We start from the raw sequence: 25,739 nt of genomic DNA, 5'->3' as shown, positions 1-25,739 counted from the left end.
TGAATAATGATATTTTTGTGGACTTTCTTTCTCTTATCATTAAGTTTGGGCATTTCTTAAAAAAAAAAAAAAATCTTACTTGTCTTTTACTTGTATATCATGGTTCCATGTTTATGGGTCTTCTCTCTCTCTCTCTCTCTCTCTCTCTCTCTCTGTATGGGTGTTATGTTTCTTGTACTTCCTCTTATTTTTCTTTTTTAAAATTCTGGTTTGTTTAACTGTTTTCTAAAGAGAGAGGTAAAGAAGGCATGGAGTTGAGCAGTTAGGAGAATCTGGGAGGAGCTGGGGATGGGAAAACCATGATCAGAATGCATTGTATGAAAAAATATTTTCAATAAAAGTTAGTGGCAGACATACTTCTACACATCAACAAATATCTCCAAGAAGGCCACTTCTACATAGCCAAGGCACATTACCCTCAGAAGATTTTAATGTTGCTGCAGTACTAGGTAGTCTATACTCAATTGTCCCAGTAGCTTTGGTAGTGTTCCTTGACAACTACTTCGTTTTATCCACAGTCCAACTTAGAATCACAAAAACGTTTAGCATTAAATCTTTCTTTTTTCTTCTTGCATCTAGAACCGTCTTCATCTCTCATGACACTGACCTTCCCGAAGAGACTAAATGTTTGATTTGCAGAAAGTCCCTTAATTTTGGAATTGCTTCCTCATTAATAGACAGATTACAGGGTTTCTCAAGAATACTGTCATGTGTCCCTTTCTGTGCACCACAGAGCACAAGAAGTCAATCTATCACTCGCAGTGATGTTAGTTTTAGTCACTTGGTTAAGGCGATTTTCTTGCTGCGAAGGAAGGTCTCTTCCACTTCAGTAAATAATCCATGGATTCTTAGAAACCATAGGAACATCCTTAACCATTTTCTAAGGAATCAATTGTTACTATGGTGGCTCTAAAGTAGTGTTTTTCTGCTTGCATAATTTCTCCTCCATCGATTTCTTGGGCTCTCTGCTGAAGAAGAGCTCTCCCTCCTCCATGAATTAGCTTGCATGCTCTTGACTCTCCAGTCCCTTGTCCCCTGGGGGGCGGGGAGGCGGCTTAGGCGTCCTCAGCCTGACGACTGCGAAGACGCGGAGTCACACTTTAAAATTAGAATCGACCCGGACTGATGTTCCCGGAAGATCTGCCAGTCATCCAGCAGAGGTCGGCGGGGCCTGGGCGTGACAATGGCCGCTGGCAGCACGCGTCCGTCCGCAGAGGCCCCCCCCCTTTCCGCCCTCCGCTCGCGCCCGGCCCGCGCCCCTTCCAGGCAACAGTAGCCACGGCTGCGGGCACGTTCTCGCGAGAACCCACGCCTCCGGGGGACAGCGCTCAGGTCCTCCCAGCGCTTTGTGTCCCTGTCCTCAACCCCCGCCGGCCACCCGCCTGCCGGGCGGGGCGGGGCGGGAGGGGCGGGGTGGGGGAGTCGGGCGCTCCTGCGCACGCGCACGCGAGGCCGGACAGTTGGCCGAGGCGTCCCCCGCCGCCCCCTGCGCGCCGGGGCTCAGGCGCGGCACCGCGCGCACTCGCGCTCCGCGGCGACGGGCGCGCAGGCGCGGCGGGGAGCGAGGTCGCGCAGGCGCAGACGGCGTTGGTGCGAGAAGACCTTCAGCGTTGCCTTGGTGGAGCGGGCCGGGCCCACCCTCGGGTTGTAGGTGAGGCGGCCGCTGCCACGGGCCGGGTGGGCGGAGGGCCGGCGGGCCTGACGAGCCGAGGCCGCGGAGGAGAAGCTGAGGGACGCCGGCCTAGGGCGAGGCGAGCCGGGGAAGACTCCGGCTGCCCCGAACCTTGCTGGCCGCCCGAGGGCGGGAGTCGCCTCCCTGGGCCGCGACCTTCCGCCGCGCCCGGCGTGCGCACTGGCGTTCTGCCCGGGGCCAGGCTAGAAGGAGGGCGGTTTCTAGAGAGGACGAGTTCTGGAACCCTAAACCTACACCCCCAACCTCGCCCTCACCTCCCTCTCTGACGTGCCCAGCATCTGTCAGGCGTGCCTTGCACTCCCGACGGCCGAAGTGAGGATGCTCTTCATGCATCTTAAAAAGCAGAAACAAGGAACAAAAGAGATGCTGTAGTATCTAGTTAGTGCCTTTTGTTTTCCTCTCGGGGGTCGAATGCAGCCTCGGGGCATGGTGCATTATCTGATTTGTAAAGCTAATAGGAATGCGAGGTGGTAGCTTCACTCTTTCGAGAAATATGGAGGCTCTGTGTTTTCTCGATTTTTGCTTGATCATACCAGCAGTGCATTTCCCATCAGAATCATGGGCCCGAATAAAGGACAGTTTCGGCATCAACGAGTTCAGTTAGCCACTTGACTTTTGCAAAGGGATGATTTTGAGAAACAGTCAATCAAAACGCTAAAAGCTTGTGATTAGCACTTAGGCATTTTGACCATTTTAGTGTATTTTCCCCCTGATCAGTATGAAGACCTAAAACCGTAAACGTTTCTGTCTGAATATGTGAGACCTGCATTTCTATACCTCCCTCCCAGAATTATGGCAAGCAATTTACATCACTACCGGAACTGTCAAATTACCCTCATAGTGGATTCTAAACCCTGTAGCATAGAGCACAATTTTATTGTAGAGTGACGCAGAACACTAACACCATCGTTTGCCTTGACTCTTTAACTTTTCCTTTTGGTTGTGCCTCAGATAGAAGAACCTGTGGCCTTATCTATGTAAGAAAAGTGCCTTACTCATAAGCCTCTTCCTTTCTCTTTATAAATATTTGGGTGTGTATGGACTTGTTTATGTGGTGTATGTACGTGTTTGTGTGCACGTGTGCATGTGGAGTCCAGTAGTTAATATCGGGTACATTCCTTAATCGCTCTCTTATTTTTATTTTTTATTTTTTGAGAAAAGGTCTTTCCCCTAAGCTGAGAGCTCATCTATTGGGCTAGGCTGGCTAATCAGTGGGCTCCAGGGTTCCTCCTGTCTCTGTCTTGTCCCTACTCGAATGCTGTGTGGGTCCCTGGCGATTCATACTCAGTTCCTCATGCTTGTGTGACAGACATTTTGCCAACTGAGACATCTGTCCTGCCCTGACTTTATATATGATTTTTTGGTATGTTCTTTCCTCCTAATTTTATGTCACAGTGTGTGTATTTGACAGGCACAATTTTTAAATGAATTCCCGGTTAGGAAATGAGTCATGCTGAATATGGTGGCACATAACTAATCCTGCCTGGGCTATAAACTAAGTCCCTGTTAGTTATAGTAAAAGCCTAGCAGAAATTCAGATTAAGAGATGGACTTAGTATAAATACGTAGGTTATTTAGTTGAAGGATTTGTGAAGTGTCCATAGTTCAGGCATAGTGATGTAATTTGCAGATGTGTTCAACCTGCTGACGTGGTTACCCAACTTCATCTGCAAAATTCATGCTCAACAACTTTGTCATCTATAAGAGTCATGTTCAACAACCATGCAGGCAACTTACAAACAAATCAAAAACAACCCCCCCTTTTTTTTGATACAGTGTTTCACTGTGTAGCACCCCTGCCTTGCTTCAAACTTGCAGATTGTGTCTGTCTCTGCCTTCTGAGTACTGGAGTTGAAGTCCTGTGTCACCATGCCCAGCCTATGTATAATATATATGATATATATATATAATATATATGTATAGTGTGTGTGCCTGTGCGCGCACACACGTGCTTCTGCGTGCTTTTGCTTCTTCCATGTGTGATGGTCAGAGGATGACTTGGGGGAGTTCATTCTATCCACCATGTGTGCTCTGCCGTCAGAATCAGATTGTTAGGTTTGGTGGCAAAGACCTTTACTTATTCAGGCATCTTACCAGTCCCAAATTAGAGAACTAGTATATTTGTGTGTGTAGATGTGTTCACACCACTGCCTGATTGTGGAAGTTGGAGGACAACGTGTGGGAGTTGGTTCTCCTTCCACCATGTAGGTGTGAGGTACAGAACTCAGGTCATGAGTCTTGGCAGTTAGTGCCCTAACTCTGTCTCACCAGCCCCAAATCTCATGTTTTAATGTTTATGTTTTTGTAGTAGTGGGCCACATTCATTGCTATCTTTAGCTGCATGTGGCCCCCAGGTGGAACATGTCTGGAAACTGCCTGGTACTCTGGAATTTTCTGGGATCATAAAATCTTGCTAATGGGCTTATTTGAGGTAGTCCCATGGTTGCTGAAGCTCAGCTTCTGAGTCTTTAACAGGGAGACAGCAGAAACTGCTTCAGGGGTTTGCTATGCAGAGGCTGATGGAGGGTATATTCACTGAGATTTCAGTATGAGGGTCTTAGTGGCTTTTTACAAAAGCTGGATGAATAATGAGTAGGCAAGATACAAAGTCAAAGCACCTTGGGTTTTCAAAGGTTTTAATTTCAAAATTCACACCTATTTTTGCTAAGCAGGTTACTACAGATGGATTCTATTCTCTTTCTGGTTAATGGTAAAATTATAATATTTTTAAAAAGCTTCGGGAAAGACTATATTCTGGAAGAGTATATTAGTAGATTTAAAAATATTTGTATTTATAGTGCGTGTTTGTATGTGTGTATGTCAAGTGTGTGCAGATGCTTGCAGGGGCTAGAAGGTGTCGGATCCTTTGGAACTGGAGTTGTAGGTGGTTATGGGCTGCCTGACATGTGCTCTTAACTGCTGAGCCACTCCAGCCTTAGTAGGTGGGTTGTTTGTTTGTTTGTTTGTTTGTTTTGGAGATAGGGTTTCTCCATGTAGTTTTGGTGCCTGTCCTGGATCTCGATCTGTAGACCAGACTGGCCTCAAGCTCACAGAGATCCGCCTGCCTCTGCCTCCCAAGTGCTGGGGGATTAAAGGTGCGCACCACCACCACCACCACACCACCACCACCACCACCACCACCACCACCACCCATCCACCCTGTTAGTAGGTGTTTTTTGTTTGTTTGTTTGTTTGTTTTGAAATAGGATCTTATAGCCCAGACTGACTTTGGATTTGAAGTCCACCTGTTCTAGTCTATTGAGGCACCTGGTTCAGTCTCTTGAAGCCTTCTTACTTTATTTTTAAATTTTGTTTTGAGACAGGATTTCACTATGTTGTCCTTATTGGACTGGAACCCTCTGTAGACAGGGCTGGCCTCGAACTCACTGCTTTTCTCTACCTCCTGAGAACCGAGATTAAAGGCATGTACCACCACACCCAGCTTCAAAGCATTTAAGAAATTACTTTCACTTTTTTACTTTTTTATGGTTTTATGTGTATGAATGTTTTGCCTGCATACATGCCTGTGCACCACATGTGTGCTGTGCATGTAGAAGCCATAAAAGGGCACCATGTCCCCTGGAACTGGAAAGATGATGTGAGATGCCATGTGGATGCTGGAAATTGAACCTCTGGTCTTTGAAAAAACAGCTAGTGTTCTTAACTGGTGAGCTATCTCTCCAGTCCCCCGGTGAAGCTTTTTTTAGTGTGGCTGTAGTTCCGGATTGAACCAGGGCGCCTCTGTGCTAGGCAGATGTTCTACTGTTACTGATGTTCTCTTTAATTTTTTATTCTTGTCTTTGACTTGGAGTTTCACTAAGTTGCCTAGGCCAGCCTTGAACTCGTTCTGTGGTCCAGAATGGGCTTAAATCTGTGATCCTCTGGCTTCAGCCTCCTCAGTAACTGGGAGTGCAGGCTTGAGCCATCAGGTCTCTTTTAGAAACTGAATTTCAGAGCAGCAAAATATGAAAACCTTGAAAGTTTCTAAACCTTCCCCTCTCCCTTTTTTTTGAGACAGAGTTTCCAAAAGTTTCTTAGACTGTCCTTGAGCTTGTTCTAGTCTGCTTTAACAGCTGGGCTGAGATTAGAGACATGCGCCGGCATACTTTTTTTTTTCCTGTGGGGTGTGGAATTGGGATTGAACCTAGGCCCTCACACCTCAACCCCGAGGATTTAATCTAATGTTTTTACATTTCCCTAAAAATTTCCCTTTGTGATCTGGGGAACAGTTCAGTTGGTAAAGTACACAATCATGAGGATCTGAGTTTGATTTCCAAAACCCATTTGAAAAGGCCAAGCATAGTGGTGTGTGTTTGTAATCCCAGCCTTGGGGAGGTGGAGACAGGCAGAAGGACCTTGGGGCTCTGCCTAGCTAGATAGCTCAGTTACAGACCAGTGATAGATAGACCCTGTCCCAAAAAATCATGAATGTAGCCGGTTGGTGTTGGTGCACGCCTTCAATCCCAGTACTTGGGAGGCAGAGCTAGGCAGATCTCTGTGGGTTTGAGGCCAGCCTGCTCTACAGAGTGAGATCCAGGGCAGGCTCCAAAACTACACAGAGAAACCCTGTCTTGAAAAAACAAAAAACAAACAAAAATCATGAATGGCACCTGAGGAACAAGACATATGCATGTGTGCCTGCACAAATGTGTACCCGCCTCTCAAATACGTATACAGAAAAGATTAAACCGTTGAACAAAACCTGCAAGAACTTTGTTTTCTTTGAAATACAGTAAAAAAGAAACTCTGAATCTCATGAGGAAACTCTTGTTTTCTAGTCTGAGGAGCCGAATACCTTCTTTGAATTTTAGTTACATTAGAGTATTAGTGTTAGTGATGCAAAGGAAGAAAAATGTCTTTTCAGGACGAAAGAAGAGTTAGGAGTGAACGTACTAAATGGCTACTCTCTTGTCTTTATTTTTAAGATATGTGTAACACACCAACTTACTGTGACCTAGGAAAGGCTGCCAAGGATGTCTTTAACAAAGGGTATGGTAAGTATGCAATGGTAAATCTTTATGTTGGGTCAGGATTAGTGATGAGTTCTGAGGATTTAGTTGCATGTTTTTACAGATTCTTAAACTTTTTGCTTTGTAGGCTGGGGAATAACTCAGTTGGTAAAGTGTGTAAGATACTCTGTTAGTAAAATAAGAGTAAGTGACCATTAATCTACATCACAAATATTAAGAGCTATTAATAGCCTCTTATCTTTTATTCATTAGGCTCCTTTACAAACATTAAGAGCAGTTATTATATACACACACACACACACACACACACACGCATAAACGTATCCAATATTTGTAATATGAAGTAGCATCCACCTATAATACTTATGCTTATTTCACTAGTTCTGTGTATGATTAAAGTGATTATTGCCTCTCTGTATATCTCTTTGAGACAGGGTCTCACTGTATAGCCCTGGCTGGCTTGGAACTTGCTGTGTAGATCAGGCTGGCCTGGAATGCACAGAGATCCGCCTGCCTCTGCCTCCTGAGTGCTGAGATTAAAGGCGTGCGTCACCATCGCCTGGCAAATATAATACTTTTTCTTTTTTTTAATTTTTTTATTATGTTTACAGTGTTCTGCTTGCATATATTCCTGCAAGCTGGAAGAGGGCACCAGATCTCATTACAGATGGTTGTGAGCCACCATGTGGTTGCTGGGAATTGAACTCATGAACTCAGGACCTCTGGAAGAATAGTCAGTGCTCTTAACCTCTGAGCCATCTCTCCAGCCCTTATACATGGGATTTTTTTGTTTGTTTGTTTTTTCGAGACAGGGTTTCTCTCTGTGTAGTTTTGGTGCCTTTCTTGGAACTTGCTTTGGAGACCAGGCTGGCCTCAAACTCACAGAGATCCGCCTGCCTCTGCCTCCCCAGTGCTGGGATTAAAGGCGTGCGTCACTACCGCCTGACTCCATATAATGCTTTTTAATATACCAATTTTTAATGAAAGTGCACAGGTCATGTTTTTATTTCTTTGGTAACAATATATTTTTTACAAGTAGAGAAAATGTTTTAAGTTTTGAAATTTTAAGTTTTTAATTTTTCTGTGCTGTATACATTGATTTTTTTTCTTACTAATGTTCATTATATTTTTACCTTGCATACACACACATATACACACATGCACACACACGTGTAAATATACATGTGCACATATGTATATACACACAACAGCATAGATTTTTGAGTAATTTTAGTATGTAAAATAGTGCATTTTTAAAAAGGCATGGGTTTATTCATTTTTATACATTTTATACATACTTATACATTTATATATTTTAAAAGTATGAGTTTACTCACTTTTAGGGCCTTTAGAATTTGTACTTCTTTTGTTATAATTCAGTTTTTTTTCCGAATTCTTATCTGATGAGAATACCATGTATTTTCCATATGGGATGTATAATGTATTACATTCATAATTTTTAAGTTAAAAACTGGAGCGAAAGTTAAATTTTGTATATTGCTTTGTTTTTTAATGTTTCTAGGGTTTGGCATGGTCAAAATAGATCTGAGAACCAAGTCTTGTAGTGGAGTGGTGAGTACCTAATATATTTTTAATAGGTAAAGCATGTTAATTTAAGGGAACTGATTTTAAAATAATTGTTTACTGTTGTGTAAAACAGCATCCTCTTGGTACCCCACAGCTTTGCCCTTCTCTGAGTTCATTGAGCCTGTGAAGCCTGTAGACAATTAGGTTTACTTTGGCAGGGGATTCTTTGTGTGTCTTCATTAGAGTATTAGGTATCCTACCCTTAGGTGAAACAGAGTGTGTATTTTTGACTTCTATCATATTTATACTATCATTTATACTTTCATAAATATGTATGAGTACTGAAACCAATGGGTCATACAAGTTTTATTTATTTTCTCAAAATAAATTAATTTTAATCTGTGTTTTCATTATGGACTTATGCAAAATATAGAAATATAATGTATTTTTATATGTGTGCATATATGAGATTATTTTATGTTTTTAGAAGTGAATTAATTTATTTTATGTGTGTGGGCGTTTTGCCTGCATGTATGTCTGCACCACATGTGTGCCTGGTGCCCAAGGAAGCCAGAAGAAGGAGTCAGATCCCTTGGAACTGGAGTTACAGACAGTTGTGAGTCACCTTGTGGGTGCTGGGACTCAAACCATATAGTCCATTGGAAGAGCAGCCAGTGCTCTTAGCCACTGAGCCATCTCTCCAGCTCCTATTTTTTGTTTTTTAACTGTTTCTCTTCCAATCCAACCCCCCCCCCCCCCCCAGTTTCTCTGTGTAGCTTTGGAACCTGTCTGGGAGCTCACTCTGTAGACCAGGCTGGCCTGGAACTCACAGAGATCTGCCTGGTTCTGCCTCCCAAGTGCTGGGATTAAAGGCGAGTGCTGCCGCCTCCACCCAGCCCAATCTTTTTTATTGGAAGTCAAGGTGTTGACATATTTTTCAAAACTTCATTAACCAGATATTCAATAAATCTCAGCAAATAGATTAACTATTTTCCCCCCGGTACTGCATATTGAACCTAGGGTCTTGTGCTTGCAAGGAAAGTGCTCTACCAGTGAATTACATCCCTAGACCCCCTACTTCTATTTTTTTGTTGTTGTTTTGTTTTTTGAGCAGGCTCTTACTAAGTACCAGTTTTGTCCTTGAACACACCTTGTATCCAAGACAGGCCTTGAACTTTCAACCCTCCTCCCTCAGCCTTCTAGGTGACAGATGGCAGGCCTGTGCCACTGAGTCTAGTGGGTTAACTTTTTCTTTTCTTCCTTCCTTCCTTTTTTTTGGTGCTGGGTACTCAGGGCCTTGTGCATGCTAGCCAAGCTCTACAACATTGACTATCACCCAGGTGAACTTTTAATTCACCTTAGTCTCTTATTTAGTTTTACAGGCTACATCTTTAATTGGTGCTTGCTTATTCAAACCCATGCAGGTTTTATTTATGAATATAATTGTTTATTAGAAGGATGAAAGGTGTGTGCAGTTCGTATGATATTTTGCATTGAATTCTGCACAACTGTGGTTTGTCCTGTCACTTTCCCTGGGTTTCTTGGTCATGAATGAATGAATGAATGAATGAATGAATGAATGTATGTGTGACCTACCTTGCTAAGGAGGCTAGTGTGCATATGGTTTTGTTGAAGTGGAATTTTCAGAAGTTCGGACTGTATTGGAAAAGTTAACTATCCCTTTCTCTCCCTTCCATGCTGCTGCGGTGGCGATGTGCATCAGATGGTGAGAAAGAACCTTGTGTGCTTGCTCTGTGGCTGCTTTTGTCTCATTTAGGATACATTTCATCCTCTTTGTGCATTTCTCAGGTTCTGTCTCACAGGACCTCTCTCTGTGCTGCTTTCTAGCATTAAATGCATAGCTGAAGATGCCATAGCATTAAATGCATAGCTGAAGATGCCATTTTCCTGTTGTGAATGGATTTCATACTGACTCGACCCAACTGTCCAATTAGACCCAAGCTGAAGCAGTGTCTGGACTTCAGCTTAGAACAGCTGTAGCTTCCCTTTGAATTTGTGCTTCTGGTCCTTTAGATTCTCCATAGAGAAAGCTTCAGACTAAGAGATGGAAGGAAGATGTGGAATGATGCCAAGATATTTACATTTGCTGTATTTGTCATTTTTGAAAAGTAAATCTAAAAATTACAGTATGAGACAGTTAGATTTATTATTAAAAGCAACTTAAGGAATTAACATGGCTTATGCTGTATTGTTTTTAAGGCCTTGCCCTAAGTGGACATAGTTTTCATTTTGGAAGCTTTCTGTGTAGTGTAATAAACATCATAGCTTCCCAGTGGTTTCTTCTGTCTAGATCTCAAAGAGTTAGGGCTAAAGGGAGGATTCATGTTGTCAACAGTAAAACAGAACTGTTTACGAAGGGTAACCTTTCACTGCCGCTGGCCAGATTTCAGAAATACTCCTTGAAACAGGATCAGGCAGTAAGTTCTTTCTTGACAGTGACAGATTGTCAGTGACAGCTATTGACCATTTGCTTACCCTTAGAAGAAGGTCTTTTCCTAATTGCTTGCTAATATGGTGGAATGGACATTTAAGTTGGGAAGAGATATACTTACGGCATTCATAGTGATTATTTTGTACTTTAGCGGGTAGGCCAGGTGGAGAGGGAGGAAAGAGGGTATTTTAAATTCTGTTTTACTGTAAAAATGGGTAGATAATTTTGATGTTGTTTGAAAGAGTTTAGGGTGAAAGTTTTACAGATAGAGTTTTGTGGCTGAAGTAGTCATATTTCACAACATGTAAATATACATAATGCTGTGTCAGTATATAGTTGAAAATGATCAATTTTATTTTAAACATATTTTTTCTTTTGCAGTGCTGGAATGGAACCCAGGGCCTTGAGCACACTAGGCAAGCACTTTACCATTAAGCTCCTTCACAAGACCATGGAAATACCTTTCTAAACAACAGTAGTTGGGGCTGGAGAGATGGCTTGGCAGTTAAAAGTACTTGCTGTCCTTACAGAGGACCCAGGTTTGGTTCCTCCTACCCATATGCAGTACACAACTGCCTGTAACTTTAGTTCCAGTGAGTCCAATCCCCTTTCTGGTCTTGATGACCACCAGGCATGCACATAGTACACATACATACATGTAGGCACTCATATATACACATAAAGTAAAAATAAGTCATAGATAAAACAATAGATTGAGGTTTAGTGATAGAGATGTGGGCAGGGCCTCGGGTTCCATTCCCAGCACTCCCTCCCTACCCCCACCACGCACCCCATTCCCAGCACCCCTTCCTCACCCTCACCCTCGCACCCCTTCCTTACCTCCACATCCCAGTCACAAAATACTAAACTGTTGAATATAAACAGAGAATGTGGGAGGTATTGTTTAAAGATTTTTAAGCACCTTTAAATTTACTGTTTGACAAGTATTATAGAGAATTGATAGTTATCTTAGGCCATGAAAGTGAAATTCTTCAAAATTCAGTATTTTTGCCTTTTTAATAAAGGCATTTATTTCTAGCAGAGATATTTTTCTTTTAAAGTTAAGAATTTAATATGACCATTAAAAAGGAATGTATGGACTAGTAAATATCAATAAGAAGGGAGGAATAATCTAAAGTTCTAAACCTGGTTAGAAACAGAAAGAAAGCAGGAGGTACATTGTTGAAGGGTAGGGTTGTGGTAGAAAGGAAATTATAGGGGTGTCTAATGCACTGAACACTGTTTTCTGAAATGAATGGTTTCTGTTTGCTGAGATAATCTTAAAATCATTATTTTCTCTTGTTTACCAGGAATTTTCTACTTCAGGTCATGCTTATACTGATACAGGGAAAGCATCAGGCAACCTAGAGACCAAGTATAAGGTCTGTGACTACGGACTCACCTTCACCCAAAAGTGGAACACAGACAACACTCTTGGGACAGAGATCTCTTGGGAGAATAAGGTAAGAAAAAGCAGTGGACGCTATTTGTAGGTTTCATAGCTCTTTCATATCAAATGAGCATAACTGGGACTGGAGAGATGGCTTAGCTGTTAAGAGCACCTACTGCTCTTCCACAGACCTGAGTTCAGTTCCCAGAGTCTTGTCGGGGGCTCACAACCACCTGTAACTCCAGTTTCAAGGGATCTAATACCTCTGGCCCCACAAGCCCTGCACCCATGTGTGTATACTCCCACACAAGCACACACAAATACACATGATTAAAACTAATAAAATCTTTTAATAATTTGACAAACTCCAAGTATAATCTGAGTGGGATTTTTACAATGTCTTCTACCATATTTTCTCTTTTTTATTGCTTTTCTTGGTGTGTTTTGACATTTCTGGAAATGCACACTGCGTCTTTGTTCTGATTAGTTAATTGTGTCACACAGTAATCCTCTCCCAAGTAGGACAGACTCTCTTGGTAATTCAGTTTACTTTTGTAATCTTTGCAAAATTAGCTGCCCAGGAATGTTGCTAATTTTTTTTAATGTTTTCAAGGAGAAATCAAGTAGCTGATTTTTGTTAGATACTCACTGTGTACAGGGCACTACATTTTTCTTTTGGAGAATGGATCTCATGTAATCTAAGATGGCCTCAAAACTTCCTTTGTAGCTGAGGTTGACCTTGAACTCCTGATTTTCCTGCCTGTGCAGGAATTACAAGAGTGTGCCCCATTCTCAGCTGGGTTCTCAAGTTACATCTATGTGTATTGGCACATATAAAGAGGTACAGCTAAAGAAGTTGGTTTGTTAAGTCTCAGGTTATCTTATAGTTATTTCAAGAGAATAGCAAGATTATTTTGTTACATTGGAGTAATTCTTTTTTGACAATAATTTATGTTATTTAATGTATCAGGATTTGTCCTATACATTTTAACCTTTTAAAATTTTTGGTTTTTTTTTTTTTTTTTTTTTTTTTTAAGATAGGGTTTCTCTGCATAGCCCTGGCTGTCCTGCGACTACCTTTGTAGACCAGGCTGGTCTCAAACTCACAGAGATCCACCTGCCTCTGTCTCCCATGTGCCGGGATTAAAGGCATGTGTAACAATGCGTGGCACCTTTTTAAAATGTTTGAGATGGGGTCCTCATTATGTCATTCCGGCTGGTTGTAAACTTTTGGGCTTAAGGTGTTCTGCCTCGGCTTCCTGAGTGTAGCTCAGATTATAGGGACATGCTGCCATAACCAGCTTAATTTATATTTTGAGAAGGGAACCAGGAGGAGGGGAGGACTTGAAGGGCGGGAGTTAAGGGGATGAAGAAAGGTAGGACATAAAAGCCGGAGAGTGGTAGTGAATGCCTTTAATCCCAGCGCTGTGGGTGGGGAGGGGCAAGTGGATCTCTGAGTTCAAGGCTGACCTAGTCTACAGAGGGAGTCCCAGGATAGCCAGGGCTATACAGAGAAACCCTGTCTTGGAAAAACGGAAGAAAGAAAAGATGGGGGAGGTAATTTATTATATAATTTACTATCTGGATTTCTTTAATGACTTCATTATTAAAGAGAAAGTGGGAGGAAGCTTTAGAATTGGCTTTTTTTTAGTTAAAGAATAGAAAATTAATTGTTAATTGACAAATTTTTGTTTTACAGTTGGCGGAAGGGTTGAAACTGACTCTTGATACCATATTTGTACCAAACACAGGGTAATTATCCAAACCCATTTTTTTTCTGATTTCTTTTTGAAGGCCTAGAGCTTTAGCATTGGAAATGTAAAACGGGAACTGTAGGGGCAGGGAGAAACGGGGAACTTGTTTTAGCAATGCTAGAATACTTTTGCATGTCTTTAAAGAAGAGCTCCTCAAGGCAGCATAACATTGTCAGTAAGGAAGTTTAAACAGGCACATCTAGCTTGGGAATTGGAAGGTCTGAGACCATGGTTCTATCTGTTGAAAGACTAATGGGTATGGCAAGAGTGTAATCTCCTGATTGTAAGGGACTAGGGTGAGAGGTTGTGCAGCTATCTTAATTTCTGAGCCTGGGAAGTCCTCTAGGCTTAGTCTGCTTCCCCATTACGTCACTTATCTGTTCCACCTGGTTTCTGCTATATGAAGGCAGAGGTGCTAGATAAATGCAAAGAGGAATTTGTTCTTAGACATACAGTGGGTCTGTCCTTTCTTCACATGCTTTAATTATTTTTAGAACAAATATTCTCTTAAAAGCCTTATGAGGACTATTTGGAACTAATAGACAAAGGTTATTCAGAACTAATTCTGAATATTCAGCATTGTTATTGAAAATATATTTCTGCTGGATATGTTGGTACACACTTTTAGTCCCAGCATTCTGGAGACAGGCAGGTGGATCTCCGCAAGTTCCAGGATAACCGGGCCTTCTTATTGAGACCTTGTCTACAACAAACAACAAATAAGTGTATTTTAGTAGAATACTACTAGTAGGTTAGTAATGTGTTTTGATGTTACTTTTGTAACTTGAAAATATTTAAAGATACTTTATTTCTCATGTGTCTCTGTGTATATTTATATATAAAAATTTAAATATATATTTATATGTATCTTCAGATTATTGTTTTGGCAGTGAAATAATTTACTTATGGACTTATGGACTTTATTTTTTGACACAATTATATATATCTGTGGGGTAATATATAATGTTTGAATATGTGTATACATTAATCAACTAGGGTAAGTGTATCTATCTCATTAAGCATCTATCATTTCTTTGAGTGGAAAGCAAATTTAAAACCCTTGCATTGTTTTTGAAATATATAGTACTTTATGCGTAGTGACCCTGCTGTGCAGCAGAACATCACAACAATTTTCATGTCTGTTAACCAGTGATTTATTCATGCCTGTATGAGATTAATCATAAAATACTTCTATTATTTCAACTCATGGTGAGGAATACATAAACATTTCTTTGTTTTATTTTATTTATTTTTTTCTTTTTTGAGCAGAGTTTCTTTGTGTAGCCCTGGCTCTCCTGGAACTCACAGAGATCCACCTGCCTCTATTTCCCAGGTGCCAGTATTAAAGGAGTGTACCATCATAACTGTTGACATATAGTTTAATCCTAACAGAGATGTATTTGTAGAGCTAAGTCATTTGAAACATTTTTTCCATATATTATGTCATCTGTGAAAACAATATTTACCTTTAGAGAAGGTCTTACATTACAGTTCACTGGAAATAATAGACTCACATTGTTTTTATTGTATTGTTTGTTTTTACAGAAAGAAGAGCGGGAAATTAAAGGCCTCATTTAAACGTGATTGTTTTAGTATTGGCAGTAACATTGATATAGATTTTTCTGGACCGACCATCTATGGCTGGGCTGTGTTGGCCTTTGAAGGTTGGCTTGCTGGCTATCAGATGAGTTTTGACACAGCCAAATCCAAATTGTCTCAGAATAATTTTGCTCTTGGTTACAAGGCTGCAGACTTCCAACTGCATACTCATGTGTGAGTGTTTATAATTGTCTTTAGTGCAAGTACTGTTCCCCTGAGAGGTAGTAGCTGTTACATGATAAGAAGGTTAAAAGTGATTAGAAGTTAAAATTGCTTGGTGGATACCAGTCCTACTGTACATTTTCATAGTTAGCAGTGCATTCATTGTTAGGAAGTTCATGGACTGAGTACATCGTGATGTGCTGCTTTTAGTTGTTGCTGTCAGCTTTTACCTCAGACTTTGGGATGTTTTAGAATCTGTAAATGAACCACTGAATGGGGACAGCCCAGAGCATATATACACTTCACTGTTACTTTTCACTTATTTTGACTTTATCTGGAAGCAGATGTTTGGAACACTTAAGAACAATCACCAAATAATTTGAGTGTCCTGGAACTTCTTTGGTAATTCTTTGTGGAGATTTTCATGCATCTTTGGTTAGAACCTAGTTACTCCCTCCACTGAATTCAGAAATAATAGGGATCTCAAAATAATCCTGGATTTCAGTGTTGGCTGAATCAGCCTGAACTTGACTTATAATATATTTAGTTTTTTGGTGTTTTAAGACAGGATCTCATGTAGATCAGCCTAACCTCAAACTCACTATGTAGCATTGGCTGACCTTAAACTCCTGATCTGCTAGTACTTTCCAGTGCTGGGATTATAGGCAGGAGTGAGCTGTGTGTTTCTGAGGTATTGCTCTTCGTGGGATACTCTGATATAGACAATGGTATCAGAACACTCTTATTAGGAAACCATGGTATACTTCAAAGAGCCATGGGTTTCGATCTGGAGCAGTGCTCCTGGATATTGTGTGGAAAGTGTTTTCTCACTCTGGGTAACAGATTGTAAAAGCTAGTATTGTCTTTATTCCTATAGTTTTACCTCTCTTTCCACAGTCTTTATGGACCTAAAGCCTATAAAAGAGGGGTTATAGGTTATAGTTTCTAAATTCCATAAAAGATACCTATAGACTATATACTTACCTGAGGTATCTGCCTTTGAACATAGATGAATTGTGTCTTAAGAAATTTATATTATGTAGAAGAGTCAAGTAAATGAATCAGGTGCTACTGTACTCTAATTAGGCTCTAGGATATTTCATAGGTTGGTTTTATTTCTTGTTTAATAGTAATTTGTACTAGAATTTTGCTAGACTCCAAAGTTGCACAGTTGAATCTATGTTTAGATAGTTATAGAATTTGTTTCCATGTCTTAATAGTCAATGATTCAAACTTTATGGTTTTTTTTGTTGTTGTTTTTACACCGTGAAAACAGGAATGATGGTACTGAATTTGGAGGCTCTATCTATCAGAAAGTTAATGAGAAGATTGAAACGTCAATAAACCTGGCATGGACAGCTGGCAGCAACAACACTCGTTTTGGCATCGCTACTAAATATAAGCTGGATTGTAAAACTTCTCTATCTGTAAGAATGTGCTGCTGGATTGGCTCCCAGCTGTAAATGCGTGCTGTAGTGCCGTTACAGTTTGCATGTGCTTTATTAACCTCATGACCTCACTCATGTACTGGAAAGGTCATTATATCTAAGGCAGGAAATGGGGGTTCTAGTCCTAATTTCTCCCCTGTTGGCTGTTGTCGGACCTTTGGCCTCAATATAGTCTGAGTTGAGCTCTGCATATAAGGCTTGACATGTATTATCCCATGTAATTCTCCTCACTGTTCTGTGTGGTGAAGAGAGGTAGCCTCATCCCTGTTTTACAGACAACCTGGAAACTAGGTCAGTGTCATAGTAGACAGTAGTGTCAAAATATGAATTCAGACCTGGTTTTATGACAGCAGAGTTCATGCTGTAATCACTGGCAGAGGTTGGGAATTGGCATCTTCAAGAATTCAGAACAAACCAGGCATGGTGCTGCATGCCTTTATTCCCAGCACTTGGGAGGCAGAGGCTGGCAGATCTCTGTGAGTTTAAAGATAGTCTGGTTTACATAGTTCCAGGGTAGTCAGGGCTACTTAGTGAGACTCTCAGAACAACAAAATTCAGTACGTAGAGATGCTTGCTCACAATGTGCTTGAAAATCTGTTTAAGAACTTTAAAACATACATTTTCATATTACCCACAATTCCTATCAGTCCTATTGACTTCTTAAAAAATTATCTTTTTTTTTTCAGTTTTAATAATTCTAGATTAAGCTCCAATGTGCTTTTACCTTTAGAAACCTTGTGCATGAAGCAGTTTTTGCATTGGAATGATGTGAAGTTGTTTTCTAATTGCTTTTACTTTCTTCTCTTAATCGTAGGCCAAAGTAAATAATGCCAGTTTAATTGGACTGGGTTATACGCAGACCCTCCGACCAGGTATGTAAAAAAGAATGAATTAGTGGAGGGTCAGAGTAGAAAGTTACAAAAAGAAAATGAATACAAAAGGAGAAACTTAGATAATCCCCGTGGTTGATCAGGCCTCTGTAATTGCTAGTCATGAAGGTGAAGGGAAGAGGAACAAGTGCTTCTGGTGTACATTTCTAACTATGCTTTCATCACAGCCTTTGAAGTTGGCTCGTCCCTCATTCTTCTGTTTTTTAAATTGGTGTTTTGTCTGTATGTATGTCTGTGAGGGTGTTGAATCCTGGAGTTACAGACAGTTGTGACCTGCCATGTGGGTGCCGGGAATCGAATCTGGGTCCTCTGAAAGAGTAGTCAGTGCTCTTAACCACTGAGCCATCTCTCCAGGTTCTCCACCCTCCACCCCCACTTCCCATTATTCTTAATCTTGAATTCCAAATGTTTTTTCTTCCTTGTGCTCTGCTCAGCACAGGTAAGCAGACCAGACATAGCTTAGGCCTGCCCATACTCCATGCCGTTGTCTCAGATCCATTATTTCTAGAATATTTAAGTTCGAGGACCATTCTGACTGCAAATAATGTGGTAATTTCTTCTTCCTAGGAGTCAAACTGACCCTGTCAGCTTTAATAGATGGAAAGAACTTCAATGCAGGAGGTCACAAGGTTGGATTGGGATTTGAACTGGAAGCTTAATGTGGTTTTGAGTAGAACATCATTTGTCCCTGGAAGTGAAGAGAAGTGAACCCACTATGTTTTGGCCTTAAAATTCTGTGAAATTTCAAAAGTGTGAACTTTTTATTCTTCCAAAGAATTGTAATCCTTCCCACACTGAAGTCTAGAGATTACAAATCCATCCTAAGAGAGGTCCTTGAAGGCATGCCTGGAGATTGTCATGTTTGTGCCACATTTCAGTTGAGTTCTGCAGTGTTAATTTAAATATGTTCCTCAGCAACAACGTAGTGTCGTGTTAAAGAAATGATCTGACTCCCCAGTTTGTCCATCACGTCCTGCATGTCCCACTCCACTTTTCCATGACCTTTGGTTCTAGCGATCTCTGCTGTAGTGAAGTCTTTGGTTTTGCATCAGAGTGAAATAAACCCATCACATTTGGAACATAGTTGCTCATCTGATGTATTAGTACTGGCCGATTGGTTTTCAAAGTGGAGTCGAGTCTGAAGTGGTGTCTAAAACACGTGTGCTTCCGCCCCTCCCTCTGACTCCAGTTCTCACTGCACCCCAGGGACGGAGCAGGGGTTTTGTTGTGCCGTGGAGGAGCACAGCTGTCAGGGAACGAGCGTCCTGGTGTATCCTGTCAAAGTGTCCTGACGCTGCCCAGGTGAAGAGATGGGCAGAGGGAAGGAAGTGGAGAGGGGGAGACTGCAGTGGGAAGGGGATACCCGACGCCTCCAGGGCTTCGGGAAAAAATGGTTTGTGAGTACTAGGTCTGAAAACACAACTGAAGGAGTTAGCAGTTTAGGAAAGACACAGATGGACGTAATACTCTAGGGCAGACCCCCTTTCTTCCAGTACACAAGTAATGTATGCTGTTAACAGTTGTAGACAGCTTAGAGTCAGGTTAAAGGTAGAAATCCCCATTCCCCACAGGACTTCTTTCAGTACTGCTAACACTTTGATATATATCCCTGCAGATGCTAGCATTTTAAGAGATCTCGCTGGTGTCCATTTATAGAAGATCAAAAAAGTGCTTATCTCCTTTTAGAATATTTTTTACATTTTTTTTCTTTTTAAAAATTAAAATTTATTTACTGTTCTAGTCTATTGCTGTGATAAAACACCTTGACCAAGGCAACTCCTAAAAGAAAGCTTAGTTCTCAGGGTCAGAGGTCGTGATGGTGGAGCAAAGGCGTGGTGGCAGGAACAGCCTAGAGCACATCTTGCAAGTAGGAGGCAAAGAGAGACATACTGAGAACTTGAAATCTCAGAGCCCACTCCCAGTGACACTTAGTCCTTCCCAAACGGTTCAGCAAGCTGGGGGTCATTCTCATCCAAACCACCACATTCACTTTGTGTGTATGTGTGCACAAGTGTGCCACAGTGTGTAGTTTGAGGTCAGAAGACAACTTGTGAGAGTTAGTTTTCTTTCCCCCAAGTCGGTCTTGGAGCTCAAACTCTGGTCATCAGGCTTGGTGGCAGGCACCTTTACCCACCGAACCTTCTCCTTGGCCTTGGAGTACACGTCTAAATTTAACGTCTAAAATGAACTCTTCCTCTGTATTTATATTTCTGCCAGTGTTTGAATGCCCATTTCCCTACATCCTCAGCAACATTCCATATTGCAGATTTTACTTATTGGTCTAATTTTTTTATGTTCATGAGTTACTATGAATATGACTTATTTAACCGTTTTGTGTTGTATTTGATTTTGCAATATGTCCAGTGCAACACTGAATGTTATTCCTTTTTTTCTGGATATTTCCACAGTGGCATTGCCATGTAGAACCTTCCATAATGATGAATGTGGTTTCTTTGTATACTAGCTACATATGGCTGTTAAGCATTTTTAGTATAAGGACAACTAAACAACTGAATTTGAAATTAAATTTTAATTAATTTGTTTAAATGATTACATGTAGTTAGTGGCTGTTGAGTTGAACAGCATAGTTCTGTAAGGTTTCTAGAAGTGACATGAGCTACAGGGTCTAGGCATTTAATAGGTAGCACAGCCAGGTGGTGGTGGTGCATGCCATTAATCCCAGTACTCAGGAGGCAGAGGCAGGTAGATCTCTGAGTTCAAGGCCAGCCTGCTCTACAGAGCAGGTTCTAGGTAGGACAGCCAAGGATATACAGAGAAAGCCTGTCTCGAAAAACCAAAAACAAACATACACTAATTAATTCATTTTAAAAAAGGTAGCACAAATTTACTCTTCAAATATTTGGTATCAATTTATATTTCTATCAGTAGTGCTTTTCCAACCCCTTACATCCACATTAACACTGTTGCCACACCTTCAAAATGTACCCATTCGGATTCCTTGCTGTTTCTAATTGGTGTATCTTAAAACAACTAGACATATTTGTGTGGTAGAATATTATTTTAAGGTGTGTTACTTTTGTTTGTTTATGTTGCATTTGTTTAACTCTGTGAAGCTGTGTTACTGTGCCTGTCTAAAACACCTGATGGTCTAATAAAGAGCTGAATGGCCAGTAGTGAGGCAGGAGAAAGGACAGGCAGGGCTGGCAGGCAGAGAGAATAAATAGGAAAAGGAATGAGAAAGGAAGGAAGAGGACATCAGGGGCCAGCCACTCAACTACACAGCAAGCCATGGAGTAATAGTAAGATTTACAGAAGTAAGAGAACAGGAAAAGCCTAGAGTCAAAAGGTAGATGAGATAAGTTAAGGAAAGCTGGCAAGAAACAAGCCAAGCTAAGGCCAGACATTTATAATTAAGAATAAGCCTCTCTGAGTGATTTATATGGGAGCTGGGTGGCGGGCCCCCCAAGAGAAAGAGTGAAAACAAACAACATATTTAAAAATTCCCAGTGTAAGATAGTACTTAACCCTAACAAAGTCTGTCCTAAAGCTGCTAGACTTTACCAAAGTTATGGGTAATTAGGTCCACAAAGCCCAGAAAATACCTACAATAGCTATCATATGATAAAATTTTATTTTCTTGCATGTTGTCTTTGTGGATTGGACCACCATTACAAGAGATAAAGTAAAACAGTAAAGGAGGCAAACCATAGACAGTGGATGCCAGGGTATCTCATCCTGTATTGGAAAGTGTGAGTGGACAGGATGCTTGGGCCCTCTGTATCACGGTGTGAGTGAAGTAAGAAGCCGTCCGTGTCAGGAGCAATCACAGTGTGCCTGAGGATTGTTGTTCAAGGCGATTCTTCAGTCTGGTGTGGATAAGAGTGTAAGGGGGTAGAAACACAGGGCTGGAGCAGCATTCAGCCTGGCTGGAAGAACCAATAAGCTACACCTGCTTATTCCATAGTCCTTTTATATGTTCAAGTTGGTTGCATTCATGCCTTCAATTTAAGTAGAGAAGGCAATTTCTACATAATTGTATTTTTCCTTTATGTTGTTTCTTTTAAATTATTGATAGTGCAGAGCCAAGGAGCCAAATTTTAGATATTGATAAGGTAATCCAAATACGGATGTGGGAAGTTTAATTTCAGCCTTTATTCAGTGATTTTGTGGCATTGTGGTTGGCTGGACTGTGCTGAGAAGAAAACCCTCACCACAAGGTTGTGTAGACGGGGAGCACATGGGTTCACATACTAGTGACCTTGCTGGTCAGTTGATATGACCCATTTAAACCTCACGGTGATAACTGTGATCGTCTCGGATTCCTGTAGTCAGAAGGGCCAGGAGAGGCATCCCAGGGAGAGCAAGCCGTCGGTATGGCTTCTGCCTTTCCTGCCCTGGTGCAGCATAGGCTCAGGCTCCTGGGCACTGCTTCCAGTGCCACGTGACACCTTCTCTCCATGCTGTCACGGCACAGCCATGCAAGTCCTGGGCCACTATTTATTTGACTTTGTGTTTACAGAGATTCATTCAGGACATGGCTAGGGTCGGCAGACTTTACTTTTGTGTCTTCCTCTCAAGATGACTTATTTCTCGATTTTACCACAGCCTGTGAGTCTGGCGCCTGGGAGCAGAAAGTGCCCCCTTCCAGTGTACACGCATTTATCTGCAGTGCCTGTTAGAGTCAGTGTTTCTGCCTTGAGGAGTCACCAAGGATGCACAAAGCCTCCATGGGAGGTTTCTCACTGGTGTTACCATTTTCAAAATGTTTTATGTGTCTGGATGTGTCTACACTACATGTGTGCCTGGTGCCCACAGAGGCTGGAAGAGGGATCAGATCCCCTGGAACTGGAGCTGCAGATGGTTGTGAGGTGCCTTGTGGCTGCCTGTCTTGAACCTTTGTTTCAAAGTGCCTGGCAGAACTCTCTCCTTGGATATTGAGCAGGCACTAACAGTTACCATTTCCCCAACTGAATCCTTACCATGTAGTGCTTGGAGTTTGGGTCACATTTCTGCCTTTTTGCAAACTTTTCTGACCTCAACCATGCATTGGCCAGCTTCCCCTTAGAGCTCCTGCTCGGAGGAAAATAGCCTTGCATTTTCTTTCTAAAGCCTCTTGGTCTCTAGAGGGCTTTGTCTTTCTACCTTCAGTGGCCAAGTCATTGACTCGGCACCTGGTAGTCCTGGCTGTTAGCTTAACGTAAACTGAAGCCTTTCTTGGATTTGGCTTCTCAGTAGAGGGTTTCTAAAAGCAACCATAGTCCTCTGTGATCATCAAAGACACAAAGATAATTCCTGGCATTGCGTGCAATTCTGTATTCCCTGATGCAGTTTGAAGGGTCTGAAAAGATGTTATAATTACAATTAAACTTGACCCCGCTAGGTGTCGCTGTGGTACCAACCAAGATAAAAACCTGGTTTCCTAGTCCTTTCTGCTCTAGGTCATTCAGTCCATTTTCTTGGACATCCTCACCCCTTCCTCTACTCCTTGTGGTTTGAAATTTCTGAGTTCAGGGTTTGGTTTAAACATGGTAAATTGGGAAAGATGAGGGAGTTCTCTATCCTATCCTAGGCAAAATTCTTTTTGCTGTTTAAGTAGGTTTCAGTCCCCAATAAGAACTCTTGGTTACCTTCATTGTTTCTGAAACACATTACTTAGACTCATTTAATCTCATGTGATTCCTTTGTAGAGACTTACAGAATCAACCACCCTTTTCTTTTGGCCTTCATTTCCAAGTTCTTAAACACTTGTAGTTTTATTCCCAGGTCTCCTGTGTATTCCTTTACCTTGCTGAGTTTAAATTTTTTTTTTTTTTTCTTTTAAACAGTCTTCCTCTGTACCTTTGGCTGGCCTGGAGCTTCTATGTAGACCTGCCTGCTCTGTGGCTGTCTCCCAAGCATTGGTTAAAGGTGTGTGCTACCACGCCACCACCACAACCAACCCAACTTTATTTTTTTTAAACAAGGTCTCTCTGCAGTACTGGCTGTCCTGGAATTCTCTATTGTACACTGGGCTGGTGGCCACTTTGCCTGACTCCAGCTAATTTTCTGTCTTTATTTTGTTATAAAGATCTTAAAATAGACTTTCAAAAAAAAAGATTTAATTAGTGTGTGTGTGTGTGTGTGTGTGTGTGTGTGTGTGTGTGCGCAAGCGCATGCACATGTGCGTGCATGCGAGTGTCTACAAGTCAGAGGGTGTTGGATCCCGTGAAGCTGGAGTTAGAGGTTTTTGTTATCTGCCCAATGAAGATACTGGGATGCAAACCCTGGTCCTCTGGTAGAGCAGTAAGGACTCTGCAGCGGAGCCATGTCTCCAGCTCCTGATTTATTTATTTTTCTAGTAGTTTTAGGTTTAAAGAAACACTAAGCAAAAAAAGTAGTTCCCACAATCTTATTGTCTCAGCTCCTTGCCTCACGTCTAGTATAACCAAGTGCCCTGCTGTAGTGATGTCACTGGCAAAACTGGGCTTCTCTTTTATGGGTTCTTACTCCTAGTAAAATACTTTTAAAATAGGCTCAGAAGGAAGCTTGTAAACCATTTTATGAGGCCTTTATCTGGTACCCGAAAAAGAAGAGAAAGATATTTTGAGTTAGAACTCAGAAAAGTAGTCAGGCTTAATAGAGAAGTGCCTGCATTAGCAGAGGGGCTTCTGAGCAGTACATTCTCTCTTGAGGGGATAATTATTCCTCCCATCTCCTTAGGAAGTCTTCAGGAAAGTCAGCTTTGGGGCAGGGGGGATTGGCCAGGTGATTGACAGACAACAACATGTGATATTTGGGGACAGGTCAAAGGTGGAACTCAATTCTATTCTTTTGACCTAGAACTTAGTTTAATAGGCCTCAACAGAGCACCGACGCATCCATATTTCACATGATACTTTAAGTAATAAGGAAGGGCAGTTGTGATCCCTTATCTGGCCTCTTGCCATGCAGAGGGTGCTGGCCTCTGCCTCCTAAGTGTTGGATTTTACTACGTATTCTGTTGCTTGAGAACTCTGTAACTTAAGACAAAGAGGTGGGTGAACTTATTTAAAAATTACCTGTTGAAAATTAATATAAATGTGTTTAGATACGTACAGGTTCAGGCTATCAGGAAAGGTAAGACAAGAAGTGTGAGGCGTGATGTCCTTCCTGAGTATGGCTTTCTTGTCCCCCCAGACAGCCTTCCTCTGCATGGGAAGTTTGACCACATACAAAGATGTCAGGGACTTAGGAGTTTCCTGGAGACTCCACATTCCTTCCCTTGGGGGACATGGCAACACCCTCTCCTGGAGCAGAGAGCTTCCACAACCTATGTGTGACCTGGACATTGGCTGTAAGGTGGAGTCTGTTGGAGTGGACTTTCCCTCCTCTCCCTGGACAACATACAAAGTAGCCATCTCTTTATCAGTCAGATAACAGGCTTGGGGCAGAGTCCTGGGCGAGGCATCTTTCACATTGCTAGATATGCATAACACTCCCACCCACTCACCCACTTCCGCTCCTGGGATCAGCCTTGCTATCTGCCTGCTAGGGCTTCGTGATGCTCAGGGGGCCCTTCTGAGGCAGGGATTGGGCCTGAGACCAGCAGGCCGTGTGGCCTGCATGGTGCTTACTTACACTTGTGCTTTTCTTTTCTTTTTTACTTTCTTTATTTTTATTTTATGTGCATTAGTGTTTTGCCTGCATGTATGTCTGTGTGAAGGTGTGGGATCCCCTGGAGGTAAGGTTACAGGTAGTTTGTAGGCTGCCCCGTGGGTGCTGGAAAATGAACCCAGGTCCTCCGGAAGAACACCCAGTGCTCCCAACGGCTGAAACATCCCTCCAGCCCTGTGCTGTTATTTTCTTACCAATAAATGTGATAGGAGACTGAGTTCCTGAGACTATCAAAAGCAGGAAACAAGGTGCCATTTTAGA

General features: G+C 41.8%; 1 protein-coding gene across 2 annotated transcripts; it reads left to right on the top strand.

Moving 5' to 3' along the window:
* Positions 1 to 1,530: 1,530 nt before the first annotated feature.
* Vdac3 (voltage dependent anion channel 3) lies at positions 1,531 to 18,968 on the top strand. 2 transcript variants are annotated; one of them, XM_028887798.2, is made up of 10 exons: positions 1,531 to 1,651; positions 6,619 to 6,687; positions 8,186 to 8,235; positions 9,914 to 9,916; positions 11,953 to 12,105; positions 13,732 to 13,784; positions 15,332 to 15,559; positions 16,824 to 16,974; positions 17,810 to 17,867; positions 18,453 to 18,968. In XM_028887798.2, the coding sequence occupies exons 2-10, from the start codon at positions 6,621 to 6,623 to the stop codon at positions 18,542 to 18,544; spliced, it is 855 nt and encodes a 284-aa protein (XP_028743631.1). In that variant the 5' UTR covers positions 1,531 to 1,651; positions 6,619 to 6,620; the 3' UTR covers positions 18,545 to 18,968. The 2 variants fall into 2 exon arrangements, with proteins under 2 accessions (XP_028743631.1, XP_028743632.1); XM_028887799.2 differs by lacking the exon at positions 9,914 to 9,916.
* The last annotated feature ends 6,771 nt before the right edge of the window (positions 18,969 to 25,739 follow it).

The sequence above is a fragment of the Peromyscus leucopus genome, chromosome 17 (genome assembly GCF_004664715.2).
Source record: "Peromyscus leucopus breed LL Stock chromosome 17, UCI_PerLeu_2.1, whole genome shotgun sequence".
In the NCBI taxonomy this organism is placed as follows: domain Eukaryota; kingdom Metazoa; phylum Chordata; class Mammalia; order Rodentia; family Cricetidae; genus Peromyscus; species Peromyscus leucopus.
Note: the sequence above shows the minus strand (reverse complement) of the source record. Positions and strands in the feature narration are given on the sequence as shown.